At 32.9% G+C, this 19422-nt stretch overlaps 1 protein-coding gene across 1 annotated transcript in view; it reads right to left on the bottom strand.

The window, feature by feature from the left end:
* LOC145285892 (uncharacterized) overlaps window positions 1-8523 on the bottom strand; it is a 150053-nt gene extending 141530 nt beyond the window's left edge. Inside the window, exons 1-3 of the mRNA XM_080134357.1 lie at window positions 8506-8523; window positions 4061-4090; window positions 178-252 (exon numbers count right to left, since the gene is read on the bottom strand). Of these exons, the coding sequence (XP_079990483.1) occupies window positions 178-252; window positions 4061-4090 (105 nt within the window). The 5' untranslated portion in view covers window positions 8506-8523. The remainder of the gene's footprint in view (window positions 1-177; window positions 253-4060; window positions 4091-8505) is intronic.
* Between the last annotated feature and the right edge of the window lie 10899 nt (window positions 8524-19422).

Genomic DNA, 19422 nt, shown 5'->3' with positions numbered 1-19422 from the left:
ACATGCAAGTGGTCATTCAGAGGCAAAACACTAGTTGTCATTAATTCAGTTTCTTGGTTGTCTACTTTCAATAGTTCGATCTATAAAAAAAAAAAAAAAAACCCAAAGAGTGCTAATTAGTTTATCGATTCAATTTTGGCTAGTTATAAAAGTTAAAAATCTTAGTAAAAATCTTACCTCTACATTGTCAGACTCTGGGAGTCGGCAGGCAATGCCGCCAATGAAGGAAGAAAGACGTCTATCTAGCTTTGGCTGGAAGAAAATTAAAGAGCAAGAAGTTTATTCCACAATCAAAGGTTTTGTTCTAGCTGGGGATGGGGGGGGGAGAAATCCTGACGGACGTTAAACATTCTAACAGGTTTTTAGATTCTAACACTCCTTTAAGTGCAACTCTTTATGGAACTTGGTTCACCAGGTATATTTGCCAGGTAGATTTTTTTAAATTCTACCTCACGATCCCAGTAATTTATAATTACTGAAATGGGGATCTTCAAGATTCCAGTTTTTTCCATGCCTTATATAAACCCTTCGTATTTGATTGTCTTTTCAAGAGAAAAGTGGGCTAAATTTTTAGTTCCTCAAAATAAAGTTGAAAATAATTTCCAATAATTAAAATTGATTCACTTAATGATTTGAAGATAATTAAATCTATTCTAAACCTGACTGAGAGAAAGTAATTAACCTTAATCTCAAGTTAAAAAAGTAAAAATTTTATGCCGGTACTAATCAACTGTTCGGTGACGGTTTGACATTCTCCGAGGTGTTCCCAAAATCGGGAACATTAAAGATGCAAGGCATTCATAATTGTGTTTTTTTTTTTTTTTTTTTTTTTTTTTTTTACAGTGATCACCACTTATCAAGGCCCGGAAGCCACTCACGGATAAGGGTTATTGCAAGTGCATTACGTTAGTGTGGAGATTTGATGGAGTGTTTACTTAAGGGGGCGGTTCATTAGGAATTTGTTAACATTAGACTTGACATCCAAGTTGTAGTCCGGAGGGAAGCAGGCAGACGGAACAGAGTTCCACAGGCGTGCAGTTCTAAGAAAGCTTTGTTCATGGAATCCGCGTTTTGATTTAGGCACAGATATAGAGTGGGGGAATTGTTTGCTTAAACTTATGGTGTCGTACGGATCGACAATTGGAACCAATACAAGACAGCAGGTCCAATTGGCAAAAGGGAGGGGGAGATTTAACGACTGCTTTATGAATGCCAAGATGCTAATCGCCCCCTAAAAACAGGCATGTATCACTTTTTCGCTCAATAGAAAGGGACTATCTCCCTAGCTTTAATAGTGGTATCACAGCTGCTATGAAGTCGGTGTTAATTCAGGCGGGTTACTTTGTTCAATAAGCGAATTTAGTTTAAAGCAATTTGTACTGTCGATTAAATATAAGGTTCATCTTATACACCTTTACCGTTTTAGACATTGAATGCCAAAAGAGATTACTTTTCATCTAAATGTACAATAGACATTCCAAGAGTAATCCCTATTTTTATTATTCCGCCCGAATGGATAAGAGATCGCAAATTGCATTGTTATGATTGAACTTGTGCATTCTTGACCTGAAACATCTGTTGCAGATATTGACGGTGTGAGACTAAGAAAACACCTGTAATTGGCGTGTGTCAAAAGGAAAGACGAGTCATTGAATTTCTGGCAAAAAAGACATTGAGAATGGAGGTCTAGAAAACTTCGAACACAAAAGATCACTCGTTTTAACGGTACTACTGTCTTCGTAGCTATTTAACTAAAGGGTTTATTTTTTAAACCGCCATCATAATTCGCATGTAGCGTACGCAAGACCATAGCTTCTAGTTTATAAGAGTTTCTAAATGCTTGAAACTAAAATCCCGGACAGTTCTTAAACGGTTATGAAATGATCGCCTTTTCATACTAAGGATTAAAATTTTTAATCTTTGAAGAATTAACCCGATTTTCTTTGATATCTAGGTATTTTTTTTATATTAGGTCCACCTCCACAATTTTCTTTTAAATGACGACTTTAAGTTTTCTATGCTGAATACGGAAATCGCATTGAAATTTTGCAGAAATTAGTTATCGAGGTATGAAATGTATTTTGCTTTGTAATCTTTAGCGGGCATCGTTTTTACGCGCGTGCGCCATAAACAGATCTACGCGCGTAACAAAGATGGCCGCCAAAGAATACAATGCATAATACAACTTTTTATATCTCGATAACTAATTATTTCTGCAAAAATTTCAAGGCGATTTTCGTATTCAGCATGGCCGAAAACCTTTGAAAGTCGTCATTTAAAAGAAAATTGTGGAGGTGGACCTAATCTGAAAATTTACCGAAATCTACACAGAAAATCCAATCAAGCTAAGAATTATCGAATATTCACCCCAAACAAGGCATATCGCCACTTGAACGTAGGCTACTAAAGATCATGCCTAGGAAAGATTGACAAGATGTTGGTTTACATTACATTTAAATGTCCGCATATCAGTAGTCAGGGAAGCAGGAAGGGAATTCCAAAGTCTAGCTGTTGGAGGGAAGAAACTATTAAAGTAGAAAGTTTTTTGGCATTTAGGGACCTCGGTGAAGAGGTGAGATTTTGTTGCTAAGTAGGTTTGTGGGAGATTATGTCAAGGGGGCACAAGTGCAACGTGTTCAGAGCACATTCTATTAAAATATTTGTAAAACAGGTACAGAAATGCAACACTGCAGCGATGGGACAGGGGTTGGAGCCTAGTTGACAAAGTGGGACCTATTAGATAGGAAACTCCTTTGGACTATCCAAGAGTGGAGACTAGTGGTAGATGTATTAGCCCACATGTGGCAACAATACTCCCTGCGTGAGCGAATTGTGGCTTTTTAGAGATACAGGATATTCTCAAGCGAGTAGTCCAATACTCGAGAGGGAACAATAGTTCCCGAAGTAATGTATAGAAATAAAGCATTTATACAGTTTACAGACAGTGAAAACTTTTAGAACCCCATTCTTAACACGGGAAATGGGGTCTTTTACCTAATTTAATAGACAAAATACCGTAAAAATGGAATTTAAATTGGATACTATTTTTAAAATAGTACGATCTGTAAACTGCACGAGTACGGAAATGGGTCATTGGCTCAAAGGTGAAAGTATGCAAATAAGTTGGCAGTTCTATTGAACTAAATAGAATGATTTTTGCCGCATAGTTAACGTGTGCGTAAAAATGCAGTTTTTTTTTACCAAGCTTGAAAGTTGGATAAATATTTTTACGTTTGTTTAAGTTTCACTTTTAGGTTATGCTTTTAAAAGCAACGTCTACCTTCCGGGTGAAGATCACAAAAAGTATAAAATTGAAATAGAATAGTCATTGGTAAAAGGTTGCAAACACCTATGACGTCATTCTCAACCACTTAGTGGTGAAATGACGTAAGATTTGAAAAAAAAAAAAAAAAAAAAAACGAAAATAGTTTTACGGCATAAATCTTTGGATCATTAACACCAGAACGATACATGTAGATTAATGAAAATCAATTTTCACACCTAGTTGTGAAAATCAGTTTCTCAATATTAAAAACCAGGAAAGTAGTTCTTCGGAATAAAATTTTGGTTTGGTTTTACGGCATATCAACTCTTTTCGGGTTATTTAATGCCGAATCCAATTATTTAGGAAATAGTATTCATGTTGCATACAGTTATTTTGTAGAAGGTTTTTATTCTTAAAGCTTTTTGTATCTTCAATCGCTAGTTTGTAATGTTTGGTTTGGTTGTTTTGTAGTGGATTTTATCGTTTTTGTTCTGCCCTGTAGAACAGTTTTGCAATGGGAGAAGGCAAAGGGTTATAATATTAATGCTTGATATATTTTAAGTCAGGAAACCAGTCAAGGAGTGAGGGAGATAAAGGAAATGGGGAATAAGGGGGGGGGGAAGGGTTGGTTGTTTGGGGTTTTGCAGAACATAAGTTTTGCAAAAAGTAGAAAAACAAAGCATCAATGTTAAGTGCATTTCGTCTCAGGGAGCCAATATCTTCAGACAGCCTGATCTGGTAGCACCAGTAAAGTTTTGGCAAAGTTCGTATGATTAAAGTACGAAAACATCTTACCGAATCCGTAAACATATCGGATGACGTCATCTGAAAAGGTGAAAAAAAATGTATTAAGTTACCACTTTAGTATTTTCGTTAAGTATTTTCAGTGCTTAAAACATTTAAAGAGCCAAATCCAACAACGCATGTAGAATAAAACCATTGAAAAAACGAACAAGCACGAGAGTTTGAGAAGTTAAACAATTTCAGCGTTAAGGATTTTTTTTTGCTGTTTGGATTCTGTTTAAATATTTTAAAGGACAAGCGTACCAAAACGGTCGCAATATTGAAGGGTGTTTCCCTCAGACTTAAAAATAATATGCTTAGTACATAAGTATATTCTGGAAAAAGGTCAGCGAAAGAAGTTATATTTGATCGTGCAAATATTGTAGGAAAAAAGTTACATAGGTAGAATATAAACAATGCTGAAATAAAATTTACAAATCCATTCTTAACATGTTGAGAAAGCCGTTTCGTAACTATTCTGTACCTTTAAGATTAAAAAAATTGATTTTAATTAAAAGCACGATTCGTATTCTGCTTAAATACCAAAAATGTAATCGCTGGAGATTGGCATTTCAAAACTGCTGCTCTTACAGTTCGACGTTTGAGATGAAGGAATCTTCGGCGCTTATATCAATATGGCGTCAAATGCAAGTTAGACCAAGCAAAAAGGCAGATATTAAGACAATTCGGGACGCTGAAAACAAACGCAACTTAGGTGTAGTGTTTAAATTTAGACACATGTTAAAATACAAGAGCATGCCTAAACAACGATGTTATTTATGAACGTAGAGTTCTGTAACGATGAAGCAAATTATTTTTATATAAATCTTAAACGTATCGTTAAGATACGTTTAAAGACTATCTTAGTTTTCTAAGACCAACTATATTTTATAAAATACGGGTCGCCAAATGAAATAGTCGGGCGTAGGCTGCCAAGAGTTAACTTGAAGTTTGGTTGAAGTTGGTACAAGAGCCGTACTTCTTCCAGTGGAATCTGGCCTTGCTTGGCGTAAAATTGACCAGGGCGAGAGAAATGTTTTTGGTGTCAGAAAGTTGTAATTAAATCCAAAAGAGACTAAATTGTGCTTCAAAGTTCCGGTTGCAATGGATACGCCCAGGAGTCTGGTTATCGTATGACCAAATCACCTCGCAGGGACTGTTCTCAGCAAGAAAATGTTTATGAATATTTAGTTTTCGAGAGCAAATAAATATTTCATGTACTTAGATTTGTAAATTTACGGAATCAAATGAGATTAGTTCGAAGATAATTATGGTCGATATCAGATTGAGAAAAGTAAGGATTGTCGGCGAATAGAAATTATCCTTACAACCCGACAATATGGTTATTAGGAGTTCAAATATAGCATAAGTTTGAAGATTTCATTTACTATCAGAGACTATTATAGGCACCGCCAAAACTGGGGGGGCAGGTCAGTACTTTTTGACGGACCGTCTTTTTAAAAATCTACCAAAAATCAGGTAATTATTCGATCAATACGAAATTTTCAGCGATGATTAGGAGAAGAATGAACTTTATAACAGTGTACTTATTTTTCATAAACGATATTTATATATATATTTTTTTTTGCTTACAAAACCCCCCCTTGTTTTGAAGTGGGAACAAATATGCTTAAAATAATCATCTGAGACTGAAATCAACATATTGTGTTGTAAGGGACAGAATTATAGATTCAAAAAAAAAAAAAAAAAAAAAATTGTTTGCATACCTTATTTTGACGTCTGAATATCAGAACTTCGATTGTGTTTAATTATCCCGCTTTTGAGTTTTGAAGTGTGAAATTCGGTGAATATGTTAACTAAAATAATTAATTTAAGTTAAGCAAAACAAAAAAAAATTTTTTTTAATATTTATACGAAAAAAGCTATTTTAAAATTTTTGATAAATAAATTAACAATTTTTTTTTAGCGAGCCGAATAATGCATGACCATTATTAAACAGGGCATGCTTTGAATAATCGATACCCCAAAAAAAATTCGATAAATATTGTGCCCTTTGTGTTAAAAATAGCATCTTTTTTTTTCGATCCCGTTTGAAAACGTTTGCCGCCTTTGACTATGGTGGACCAAACGCGCTGAAATAATTTTTTTTTATTCTGCTTTAAATTGCCCCCCCCCCATTTTGGGGAGTCTGGCCCCTACACACATACACATTAAAAACCAAACGCATACAAATGGTCACCCATCTGGTACTGGCCAGCCTCAGCTTAATAATACATTGAAATTTTCGTCACTGAAAAATAAGTTTTTTTTGGCCTGTTTGGTCTTCCATAGTTTGCTTTGTTTCAGACGAAAACGTAAACAGAGTCGATCTGAACTCTACGTCAACGCGAATATCTGGTTACCTATATGAATAAGTGGAATTATTTGAAATTCAGGTACTTATAATATTTTTGCATATTCTCTTAGAAAATCATCCTAAATCTTAGTTAGACAATAAATAAATTAATTAATTATTTCAAAAACCCTTTTTTTTAAATATTTAAGTACGTTTTTTGTGCAAGACAAAAAATGTCAATTGTTAACTTTTTGGGAAAATTTAACATTTAAAATTGAATTAAAAATAGAAAAAGTTTTACATTATTCTGTTTTCTATATGATAAAATTCAGGGTTTTATCTTTCTGGAAAAAAAAAGTTACTCAGAAATAATGGATTTTAATAAACGTAATTTCGTTTTAAAAAACAACAACAACTTGATTTTGCGGCCATTTTTGGCGGTGCCTAGACTATTAAGACTAGTAGTCATGCAGTTTATGAACTGTGCTGAAATAACGTTATATAGGAGAATGGGATGTTTCGGTGTTGATTCGACGGCGAATCATGCGGCATTGACCTTGCTAGTCATTTTTAAAGATTTTTAAAACCTTTTAAAAAGTTAATGAAAATATCACTAACTGTACGAAAGAAATGATTCTGCAAAACTTTGCTTAAATATTTTTAAATCTAAGGATTAACTAAATGTTTTAGTATTTAAAATATAGTCTCGTTGACGATTAAATGTTTGTTTTAAATAAACACGGCTATCAAGTTTAGAATTAAATTCTTTCAATTTTATTCAAAGAAATTCTTAGTTTACTGAATTTTAACAAAAAAAAACCGGACACGATAAAAACGAGAATTTTTACGTCGAATTGGCTACGCCGGAACGTACCCAACCCATGTAGAAGCCCTTAAAATAGGAACAAGGAGGTGTGTGTGTGGGGGGATGCTAATGCACTTATTGATCCGCGCTATTTTTTTTTTTTAAATAGTATTTAAGTTTAAAGTTGTCTTTTATTAGATTGTGAAGTTAAGTACAGAATAGCTACAAAACACCCTCCTCATGTTAAGAATGGCTTTCTAATATTTCAGCACAAATAAGTGCACTAGTACTTTCACCTAATTTAAGATTAACTTCAAAATATCTAAAATAAACACGGTTCGCAAACTGCACAAGTACCAAAACTCAGTTGAGTGATCAGATTAGACTAAAGAAATGCAAATTATCTGGTATTATTTTAGAAAAAGCGTTAACTCTAGGAAATATTTTTCTAGATTTCGGGGTGCTTAAGAATAACCGTTTCCGTCGCAAATTTACCGTTTGCGTAGTATTAACCCTTGAACTATATTCTACCATGTCACTGCCTTCGTTTACGCTACGCGCGAACGTATTTTCTTACATGACGCGTTTGCGGGCGCACAAGCGTAGTAAAGTGACTTCACATCAGAAATCTTTAGCGGACATTTGAAATAATATTTCAAATCTTCACTTGTGTTACGTAGATTTTAATTGATCTAAAAGAAAAAACGCCCAACACCGCGTAAATGTGATGTATTCAAGATGGCACAGAATTTAACTCTAAGCAGCTAAACACCGGAAAGTAAAAAACACAGCTAATAGTGTACAGATCGATTGAAAGGTCAATTTGACAGTTTTATAGCCGTCGTTAGCTGCATTCATGTAATTTTCCATTGCGCGGTTTGTTCTAACAAGCTCGTGTGCTATTTTGAATACGTTGAGTCAACAAGGCTTAAAAGGTAACGAGAAAAGTGAAAGCTTTCGAAGACACAAATTGAAAAGTTAACTTCTTGCCTTTGGTAAGTGATTCCAGTTTTTTTCTGCTGAAAAATGGCATACTGCAATCATATCTATGGTCTCATTTTAAAGAAATCACTAATCAAGTATACGTGTTTAAGTTAACAGAAATTAGGGCTAACATTTTAACGAAGACATGAAATACATTGAACCGGTACCGAAGTTTGCTTCAAGTTTACTATAAGATTTGAACTGGGTTTGCCTTTTTTTTTTTTATAGCGGTGGGGAAACATATAGCATAATTTTCTTTCAACCTTTTCAAGAGTCGGCAGTCATCAAAACACAGCGTCAATGATCAAACATTTTTGTGGGGGCGGGGGATTATGTTACGGCAATACCATCCTTCGGTTACCCTCCACTTACCTCGCTTTTGACAACGTAGCTGGCGGCCACTGCGCACGCCGGTTTGCGTGAGATTTTTATAATTGCTACATCCCTCCATTTTTGGCGGAGGAGGAGGGGGTGCAAGACTGCAAATAGTTCAAAGGGGTGCAAGGATATAACCTTATTATACAGCATCAATTTCGATAATTAAAACGACAATTGCACACGTTCAATCCTTTGCGACGGTAATTTAAAATGGCTGCTCATGCGTAACTAGCAAAACCACGTGTAATTTCAATAGCTTATAGTGATAGGTCGATTTCAATATTTTTCCCGATTCAGATACAATTATGGATTCCACACTAAATTCCCGGTTTCGATACAATTACCGATTCCGATTCATCATAAATCTCTAAATATTTAACTAGCGAGTTGTTATTTTTTTTTTTTTTCGATTTTTGTAAAAAACACGTTAAATATTCAGGTATTTTCTCAAGCGTAAAAAATATGTGAGAGATGATTTATAAATTTTTTGTTTTATTGGTTCTTTAAAATCAATTGATATTCAGTTTTTTTAACATTATTACCAACAGTTGAAGATTTTGCAAATCAAATAAGAAAAAAGACAAAAAAAAAAAAAAAAAACGTTTTTGGCATCGGAAAATGGGCACAAAGTTTTCCGATATCGATCTCGATTCCCCCAAAAGAAAGAGAGAGAGAGAGAGAGAGAGAGAGAGAGAGAGAGAGAGAGAGAGAGAGAGAGAGAGAGAGACGATTGCCAATTAGATGGTTAAAAGATCAATCCCAGGTTAGGGAGAGGTGCTAAGTCGCACTAAAAGAAGAAACTGCGAAGCAGTTTGTCTATGGACCACAATACAAGCTCCCTTCTCGGTTTCAGTACTGTCATTGTGTGAAGTTTCTTGGTGTAATGCAAACCTCTTCCCACAGAAAACAAATTGAGAACGATATAAGCGGTGGTCGGTTTTTATATATATTGTAAATATTTTTTACAAGCGCTTCTCCGAGGCGTCATAAAAGCTGTGGACTGTCAACTAGATGTGTGTGTGTGTGTATGTGTATGTGTGTGTGTGTGTGTGTGTGTGTGTGTGTGTTCACATCAATATTACGGATTTTTACTAATAATTTACTAGCAGTTCAGCCCAGCTTTGCTCGGGCCCAATTTACTGTTCATAACTTTATATATATATATATATATATATATATATATATATATATATATATATATATATATATATATATATATATATATATATATATATATGTATATGTATATATATATGTATATTTATATGTATATGTATATATATATGCATATGTATATATATATATATATATATATATTAAAAAGTTTGACGCATGTCCAGGTAGCCTACATCTAAAATTTCAAGGTTTTAGACCCAAACTTGGTGGATGAGTTTGGTAGTGTCTGCAAAGGTCAACTAACCTCTTGGCAGCTAAATTTTCTCCCAAAAACTGATTCAAAAGTTTGCTGCATGTCTGAATACCCTTTTTGTGAAATTTCAAATGTTTAGACCCAAAATTGGCTGAATAGTTTGCTAGAGACCACAAAGGTAAAATCTTTTGAACTTTGACCCTTTGATAGCCAAATTTTCGGGAAAAAAAAACCATTAAAAAGCTTGCCCTATGTCTGAATACACTGATAATATTTCTCGGTAATGTAATTATTTGAATTGCAAAAAAAAAAAGAATCTAAAAACTAATTCATTTTAAAAAGATTTAAATGATAATAAATTCCAACATTTCGCGATATGAAGTTTTAAGCAAAGAACTTTTATTAAAGGTTTCCAATATTAAAAACTATTTTCATATAATAGAAAATACGACTTTTGTCAATGTTAAATTAGGAAATCCAGCATCAACCTAAAAGAAATTTACTTCTGATTTGATGTTTCAGTTATAATAGGGGCAAATTTATTTGAGTTCTTTTTAAAAAAATGTATGGAGGCCTCTAGTTAACAGTCCCGTTATTTACCTAATTTTCGTCAACAGAAAATGTTAAAATTAATTTAATGCGATAAACTCTTGTCCGTGTACAGGATGTTCCAAAAAAAAAAAAATGACGTCATTTTTCAGGCCAATACTTTTGCATTTTTTGTTGAAATGACATCAAATTTTCACAGTTTGTATGGAAACAGTTTATGGTTTTATGTTTAATGTTTGACATTTATCACTTTTCAGGTTGAGAAATGCCGTTCGCTTCAAAAGAAAAGATCACCTGACCTAACACTGTGTTATTTTTTTCCTCTGGAGATATGTGAAAGGACATCTACGTCTCCCTCTTCCTACTAACATTGAAGAACTCATGAAGAAAATCACTGCCACACCGGAGAATGTTACCAAAGACATGCTGCAACGTGTTCGGCACGAGTTTGATTACCGATTGGACGTGTGCAGAGTCACGGGCGATGCTTATATTGAACATTTCGGAAAATTATGAAATGGGTCATAGAATCTACAAATCTTTCGTTTTTTTTTTTTTAACCTGAAATGTTTACTAATAAAACTTATGATGTTCAAGTTTGTGCAGTTTCATTAAGATACACTGAGTAGTTTCCGAGATATTGAAATGGCGTCAATTTTGGGGGGACACCCTGTAGTTCGTTAAAAAGAAATCTATTTTACAAAAAGTAAGTCTTATATTATTTTTATCCATTTTTTTTATAGTGAATCTTTATTTATTCATAAATTTCTGTATAAAATGTATAAAAATTTTATCGATTGTTTTTTTAGCATATGTGTAAATTTTGATTGTTTTTATGTTTTTTTTCTTACAGTTACATTGATAACGTTAACTTTCTGAATAAGGACTTGATATTCGTATAAAAAATAACTTATATTAAAGAAAAAATAATTAAAAAAAAAAACTATTACTTGTTTTATCATGTTATATATAGTGGGGATTGTATTTTTTGAAATATAAGCAAAGAAACAGAATAATTGATAACATTTTTTTGTTGTTAATTGTTTGAAATACAATTTCAATGCAATTGTTAGAAAAAAAATTATTAAAAATAGGTTTCATTTAGCAGATGATAGCTCCGGGCAAAACATTTGTAAACATCCGGTGACGGAACTTGAAAATAACCAACTTATTAATACGTTAGCCATTTGCATACATTTATTTATTGTATAGAGAATTTAATATATATATATATATATACATATACATATATGTATTAAATTAATAATTTTTATAAATCAACCTATATATCTATAAAAGTGAAAGTGTGTGTGTGTGTGTGTGTGTGTGTGTGTGTGTGTGTGTGTGTGTGTGTGTGTGTGTGCGTGCGTACATTTCCCTACCAAATAACTCTGTCAATTTTCGGTCAAGAGACTTGAGATTTGACAAGGAGTATTGAGATTTGGGAAAATCTTTTTGATCGGTTTTCGGACAGAATTTGGCTGTCAAGGGGTCCCACTTCAACGATTTGACCTTTGAAAACTCTACCAAACTCCTCGGCCAATTTTGGGTCTAAACACTTGAAATTTTAAATGTAGATTACTTGGACATAAATCAAACATTTAATTTGATTTGAACCCTTTTAATTAAATATTAAGGGGTTAAAATTGTGGTCAAATGACCTTTGCGGCCTCTACCGAATTACTCAGCCAATTTCTGGTCTAAACATTTGAAATTTTACATAAAGTGTATTCAGAGATAGGGCAAGCTTTTTAATCGGTTTGAGTCGAAAATTTGAACTGCCAAGGGGTGAAAGTTTAAAAGATTTGACCTTTGCGTGTCTAGCAAACTACTTAGCCAATTTCCGGTCAAAACATTGAAAATTTACACATAACGAGTATTTAGACATGCGGCAAGCATTTTAACCAGTTTTTTTGCTTCCAAGAGGTCAAAGTTGAAAGAGTTGACCTTTGCAGATTCTACCAAATTCCTCTGCCAATTTTGGGTCTAAAGACTTGAAATTTCAGATGTAGGTAACTTGAACATGTGTAAAACATTTTGATTTGAGACCAAAATAATAAATTTTAAGGGGTTAAAATAATAAATGTTAAGGGGTTAAAATTGGGATCAAAGGTAAAAAAAAATTGACCTGAGACTTGAAATTTCAGATGTAGGTAACTTGGACATGGGTAAAACATTTTATTTTGATTTGAGACCAAAATAATAAATGTTTAGGGGTCAAAATTGGAGTCAAAGTTAAAAAAAAATTGACCTCTGCGGTTTCTACGAAATTACTCGGACAAATTTTGGGTTGAACATTTGAAATCTTACACAAAGTGTATTCACACGTAGGGCAAGTTATGAACAGTACATAGGGTCCGAGCAAAGCCGAGCTGAACTGCTAGTGATGCAATATAAATTGGTCTTAAACTTAAGTTATTACTCCTGGACGATCGCCTGGTTTCTTTTCAAAGTAATCTTCTTTTAAACAAATGTTAAAGACAACCTAATTCAAGAATTTTCTGTTTCTAGGACAAATGTTAATGAATTTAACGAATTTGTGGCAGGTTGATGCTGATGATTGCAGATGATGCTTGTATCTGGGAAGAATTTGATTATTTAAGAGGATGGCTCAACAGGAATTTGTTAACATTGAACTTGAAAACGACCAGGAAAGCAACTTTGTATTCACAAGTAGGACAAGTTGTAAACAGTACAGCCGGGCTGAACTGTTAGTATAATATAAACGTGAATATGAAAATCCGATAGCAAAAAGCGTCACTTCCTTTAATCATTTTAGCGCCGTTGAGCATCCGTATAATTGACACAGAAAATAATGTACACGCCAAATGATGACGTCATCGGTATTGTGGAAAATCTTGGTGATTTTCCACATCAAATTGAATGTCTGTATTTCTGCAATTTTAAATGTTTTTTTTTTTTTCGAATATTGCAATTTTCAAAGTTTTCAATGTTTATGCTAATTATTTCTATTGCAATTCTATACTTTTGTTTTACTAGTTATTTCCCCTTATGTAAAAAACAAAAGCCTAAGTTTTAAAGCTCCATAGAATAAGGAAAACCTTTCGCTATGATTAGGTCTATGAAAACAGAATATTCTTATCATTATTTTGTACTCTCAAGTATACATCCGACACAGTTCATAAACTGGGAACCACATCACTCTATATAAAAACATATAAGAGATACGGATACACACTCGAGAGTTAAAACAATGAAAATGATATGCTGTTATTCTAGCCCTAGTTATGATCCTTGTTTTTGCACTTCATGAATATGGCGGGAGGAGGATAAAAAACGAAAATAAATTATTTCCATTTTTTATTTTTTAAATCATTATGTTGATTGGTCTGTATTTAGCAATTATATATATATATATATATATATATATATATATATATATATATATATATATATATATATAATGATTGCAACGTCTTGTCAGACGAGTGCCACCCCCTCAGTCACTGAAAGTCCATGAGCCCAAAGATAACCTTTCTTTTTGTTTTGTTTTTGTTTTTTTTTAGTCCTGCCAGCGAATTCACACGCTCAAGCAGACATGACATTGAAGGCGGTCCTTGGCATACATACATATATATATATACATATACACACATACATACACATACCCATAAACATACACACATGCACACATCCATACATACATACACAATAAATATAACACATACATACAAACATATACATACACACATGTACACACATACACATATATGCATACACATGTATACTATCATATACAAATACATACACACATATACATACATATTCACATACATATTCACATACATATACGTACACATGTATGCACATATACATACATACACATAAAGTTACCTACATATACCTACACATACATATATATGCACCTATACGCATACATATATATGCATATATACATATACATATACATACATACACACAAATATATATAGGTATATACACACAAACACACATAAACATGTATACACAAAAATAAATAAATAAAAATATATACACACATACATATATACATACATATGCAAATAGGTATACATACACATGCATACACTAGTACATATATTAACATACATACATACATACATACATATACACACACACATATGCATATATAGAATGATGGCAGATCAATCATTACATGCTTCCAGCATTTCAGGGCACCAAAATATGTATATGTTACATATACGTTTCATTAAAAGAGAGAGTCTTAGAGAGAGATGCTTAGAAAGAGTCTTATTAGATGGCTTGTTGTATCTTAGAGAGATTTTTATTAAGAGGAATGTTGAAAGACTCAGAGAGAGAGATTGTTCATGTTATGATTCTTATATATTAAATGTTCATACTTTTTATGTGTAGAATGGAAGAGAAGGAGAAGAAGCTCTTTGAATGAGGAGATAGTGTTCACTGTTCAGACATTGTGTAGACATGAGATATTGATGTCACGACATTTTATAACACAGACATATAATAACAATACAATTTACCTTTTTGTAGGAATCACAAACACAAGACGACGTTCTACAAAAATACAGATGAGTTTATTCTTCACACGACCGGCCGTGATTTCCATCATCAAGAATTCAAAGCTTCACATATTAAGTTTAAAAATGATCGTCTCGCTTCTAGACGCTTTGACTCTCCCTGGGTTTCTCCCAGTTTCTGTTTTCTTTTGCTCTAAAGTTTTTTCTCTATCCCTAGAACTTTCTATTTTCCGTGACGTCATACACATGTTAAAACATGTGCCTTCTTTCACGTGTTCTGGACATGCGTGTCCAAAACTTTTCCTTTTTCTACAAAAGGAATTTTAACCTATACTCAGTAACCTATTTTTCCGATATGTTAAAAACATTATCTTATAGCTGCATTCTTTCAATTAAAATTTTCATAACAATTTCATAACACACTTGACAGTGCACATTCTTTTCTTGAAATATTTTATCTATATTCTAAACAATTGTTTGTTTTACATTCCTTTTTAATTCTCACACGTAATCTATTTCTAAACCTAAAGTACGAGGTTCGAATTTCGTCTATTGCTATTTCATTTTCATTTTAACTAAACTCTCTATTTTTATACTTACATGTAAAGGGGACAGCCCTTATCATGTAACAACACGTGACACTTTTTCCATCGCCACGGACAATTTTTATAGACAAATGCCTGAGGAAGTATCTATACAAAGATGATGTTACAGAGTTTTAGCTTTGTACGACAGCTAAGTCTCTCTCTCTCGGTTCAAAATGTTGAGATCCAGCAACAAGCATGAGCAAGATAGCCAGCAACAAATCAAGCTGCAGACCAGCTTAATGCGGATACTGGTCTCCCACTTTATGTTTTTTTTTTAAATCAGAGATTTGCTTCACCCAGAGGGGTTGCCATAACAGGGCTTTTGGGAGTCCTCTCCACCACACACACATATCGAAATAAAGATATACACGTACACATACAAGCATGCATACAAATAGATGCACGCAAACATACATACGCAAGAACAAACACACATGACAACATGCACACTCATACATTCATACATACACGCATGCACATACATATGCACACACACGTACATGTAGAATATATATGAAGGAGCATTTATAATGACGATGATGATGGTTGTTACGAATAGGTGAATTCAACATGAATAAAAGAGTAAAACAATCCCAAATACACAGAACATAGAATAGAGAGACGTTCGCTTCGCCGGTAGTACAGCTTTTAAAATGAACACACGTTCATAACAGCACAAATCCTCAACGTTGATGACGACGACGATGATGGTTGTTACGAATAGGTGAATTCAACATGAATAAAAGAGTAAAACAATCCCAAATACACGGAACATATATATACAGGGTGACTTAAAAAAACGGGCCCCAACTCAAATTAGGCCCCGTTTCTTAGTGTTTTGTCCGAATGAAATGAAACTTTGGTCATAACTAGTTAATTATATTCAAAACATCACATCAAAACACTAGGGTCTTTGGCCTTTTTTCTCCGTTGACTGTAAAATGCTCAGAAAAACAATTGAATGTCCTCTGTTTTTTTTTTTAGTCAGCCTATATATATATATATATATATATATATATATATATATATATATATATATATATATATAGTTGACAATTCGTTTTGTCATTTTTGCCATCCGTATGCGTCACTTGATTATTCCATGAGAACCACTAATCTGAAGCAAACAACGTGTCACTAAGGGGCCGTAACTCTCACGGCCGACATCCCGTTTTATATTTCCTTTTCTTTCGTTATTATTAATTGTGTCGCGAGCCACGTGAGAAGAAACTGTTATTTCGTCGAGTTATAAATTCTGCACAGGGGACTTCGCTCGAACCCAAGTTTATCTCGACTCGTAGGAACATAAATGTGTAAAACACTCTTGGGAAAATTCAAACTGGTTCGAAAATCAGATACAGAATGATACAAATTATGATATTGGAGAGAACTTGAATGTCAACTAGACACGGTCATTGAGTGGCAAAGATCTCTTAGTACAAGAGGTTGCTGGACAACCTGGTATGAGTATATTTCTCCCCTCCAAGTAATCCGTGACTAAATATTCAAAATAACATAGTATTTAAAGCCCAAAATGAGATAACCTGGTACGGCTATCCCATACAGATTTATACGAAGAATGGTGCACTTTGTCCAAGTGACGTCGCTATAGTAACGGCATTAAGCTGATTACTCCATCAGACTAGATGAATTCTGGCCCTGGAATCCGTTAAGACCAAGAGACCGTAAGAAAAATATACTTTAACATTTTTAAATGGTCGATTGCGGAGAAAAAAAATAAGGTTCTTAACTTCATTAACCCGAGTGGCTTCCGGGCCTTGATAAGTGGTGACCACCATGTAAAAAAAAAAAAAAAAAGAATGAGGATAATTTTCCTACAAGTAAACACTAACAAAATATTAACAGATCACATAATATTCGCTGCCCAAATAAGATCTCTTCGAATATGGTTAACCCACACTGGCTTTTACAATAAATAGTGCACTTTCTCCAAGTGATGTTACCTCAAGTAATAGCCCGAAGCTGGATACTCCAGCAGACTAGATGAATTCTTGTCCTGGAATCCGGTAAGACAGAAAGGCCACAAGAAAGCTATACTATAATATATTTAAATGGTGAATTAGGGAGAGCAAAATTAGTATCCTTTACTTCTTTGCTAACCCAAGATACGGGAGATAATGGAGTATATCTATATATATATCTCACATAAAAATAAAGGGTTAGCCCCAGGAGGAGGGGCCCTTGATTTCTGAGAACGACTGAAGTAAAATTAAACAAAAAGAGAGAAACTATTATAAGAGTGTATCGATCTGAGGTTATTTATTTATTTACTAGCTGGGGGGGAGGCTTTGCCTGGGCGTAAAATACACTTAAATATGATATTTTAGTTTGTCCAAATTTCTAATATATCATTATAGAGTGGAGATTTCAAAAGTAAAAATAAACACATTTAGATGCAATCAGCTAGAATCGAAACCGCAACTGTAGCATTCAAAACTGGCCACGTTACCATTGCAGCAACGTAACACACATACAAACTGATTAAAAATTAAAAATTATTTTTTTTTACATTTTTACCCATTTTTGACGCCTTCAAAATTATGTTAACCGACTAAAGACGCATAAAGGAACGCCCCGTAAAAAATCCAATCATTTGAGGCCCCTAGCGCCGACTTTTAGTTTTTGGAGGAGATAGAGTTTGAACATATGGAGACAGACAAACATATAGCCGTTTATATATAAGATTTAAATGATTGTTGTGTGTCATCAATCGAATCATACAATGAAACGTTTAAATTGTGATCATCACAAGCCGATTGTTTTTAAATGTCAATCATTTTGCCTTGAAGTGTTTTTCGTGTCCAGAGTTACTAATCCGACCAATGACTATTTAGATCGGGAAATGGGTTTTTTTTGTTTTTTTTTTAGTCGACAATTCGGTGGCATCCGGTGACGGTGAACTGAGATACGACTCGTTCTTTACACATTTTAAAAATGGAGAAACATTAACAGATGGAGTGAAACCGAGGAATGAGCAATATCTTAACAGGTAATTCTTTTGTTTGTCGTTATTCTTTAATATTCAAACTGTTTTCAATATTTTCTGCCAGTCAGAGGAATCCTGATATGTTTAACAGTATTTACTCGTGTATATATATATATATACATATATATATATATATATATATGTATGTGTGTGTGTATATGTATGTATTATATATATATGTATTATATATATATTATATATATATTATATATATATTTATTATATATTATATATATATTTATTATATATATTATATAGATAGATATATATTATATATATTATACAGTTATATAGATAGATATATATTATATATATTATACAGTTATATATATATATGTTATATATATTATATATATATTATACAGTTATATAATATATATTATATATATATTATATAGTTATATATATGTTATATATATTATACAGTTATATATATTATATATATTATACAGTTATATATATATTATATATATATTATACAGTTATATATATATTATATATATATTATACAGTTATATATATATATATTATATATAAATTATAGAGTTATATATATATTATATATAAATTATACAGTTATACATATATATATTATATATTATACAGTTATATATATATTATACAGTTATATATATATATATATATATATATATATATATATATATATATATATAGAGAGAGAGAGAGAGAGAGAGAGAGAAAGTGTGTGTGAGAGAGAGAGAGAGAGAGAGAGAGATCTGAACGTCTCTGTGTGTGTGTCTGGTCACGAATAGGCTCCTATATGGTTGATTATATGTCTCGCAGTCTTCTTAGATATGTCTTGTACAGAATTCACTCGATAAGTATCGAAAGTCGAAAAAGTCCTAAAAATAGTCTTTCTTTTATAGATGAAAAGAACTT

The sequence above is a fragment of the Euprymna scolopes genome, chromosome 10, assembly GCF_053919585.1.
Source record: "Euprymna scolopes isolate OS-2025 chromosome 10, ASM5391958v1, whole genome shotgun sequence".
NCBI classification, from domain to species: domain Eukaryota; kingdom Metazoa; phylum Mollusca; class Cephalopoda; order Sepiida; family Sepiolidae; genus Euprymna; species Euprymna scolopes.
Note: the sequence above shows the minus strand (reverse complement) of the source record. Positions and strands in the feature narration are given on the sequence as shown.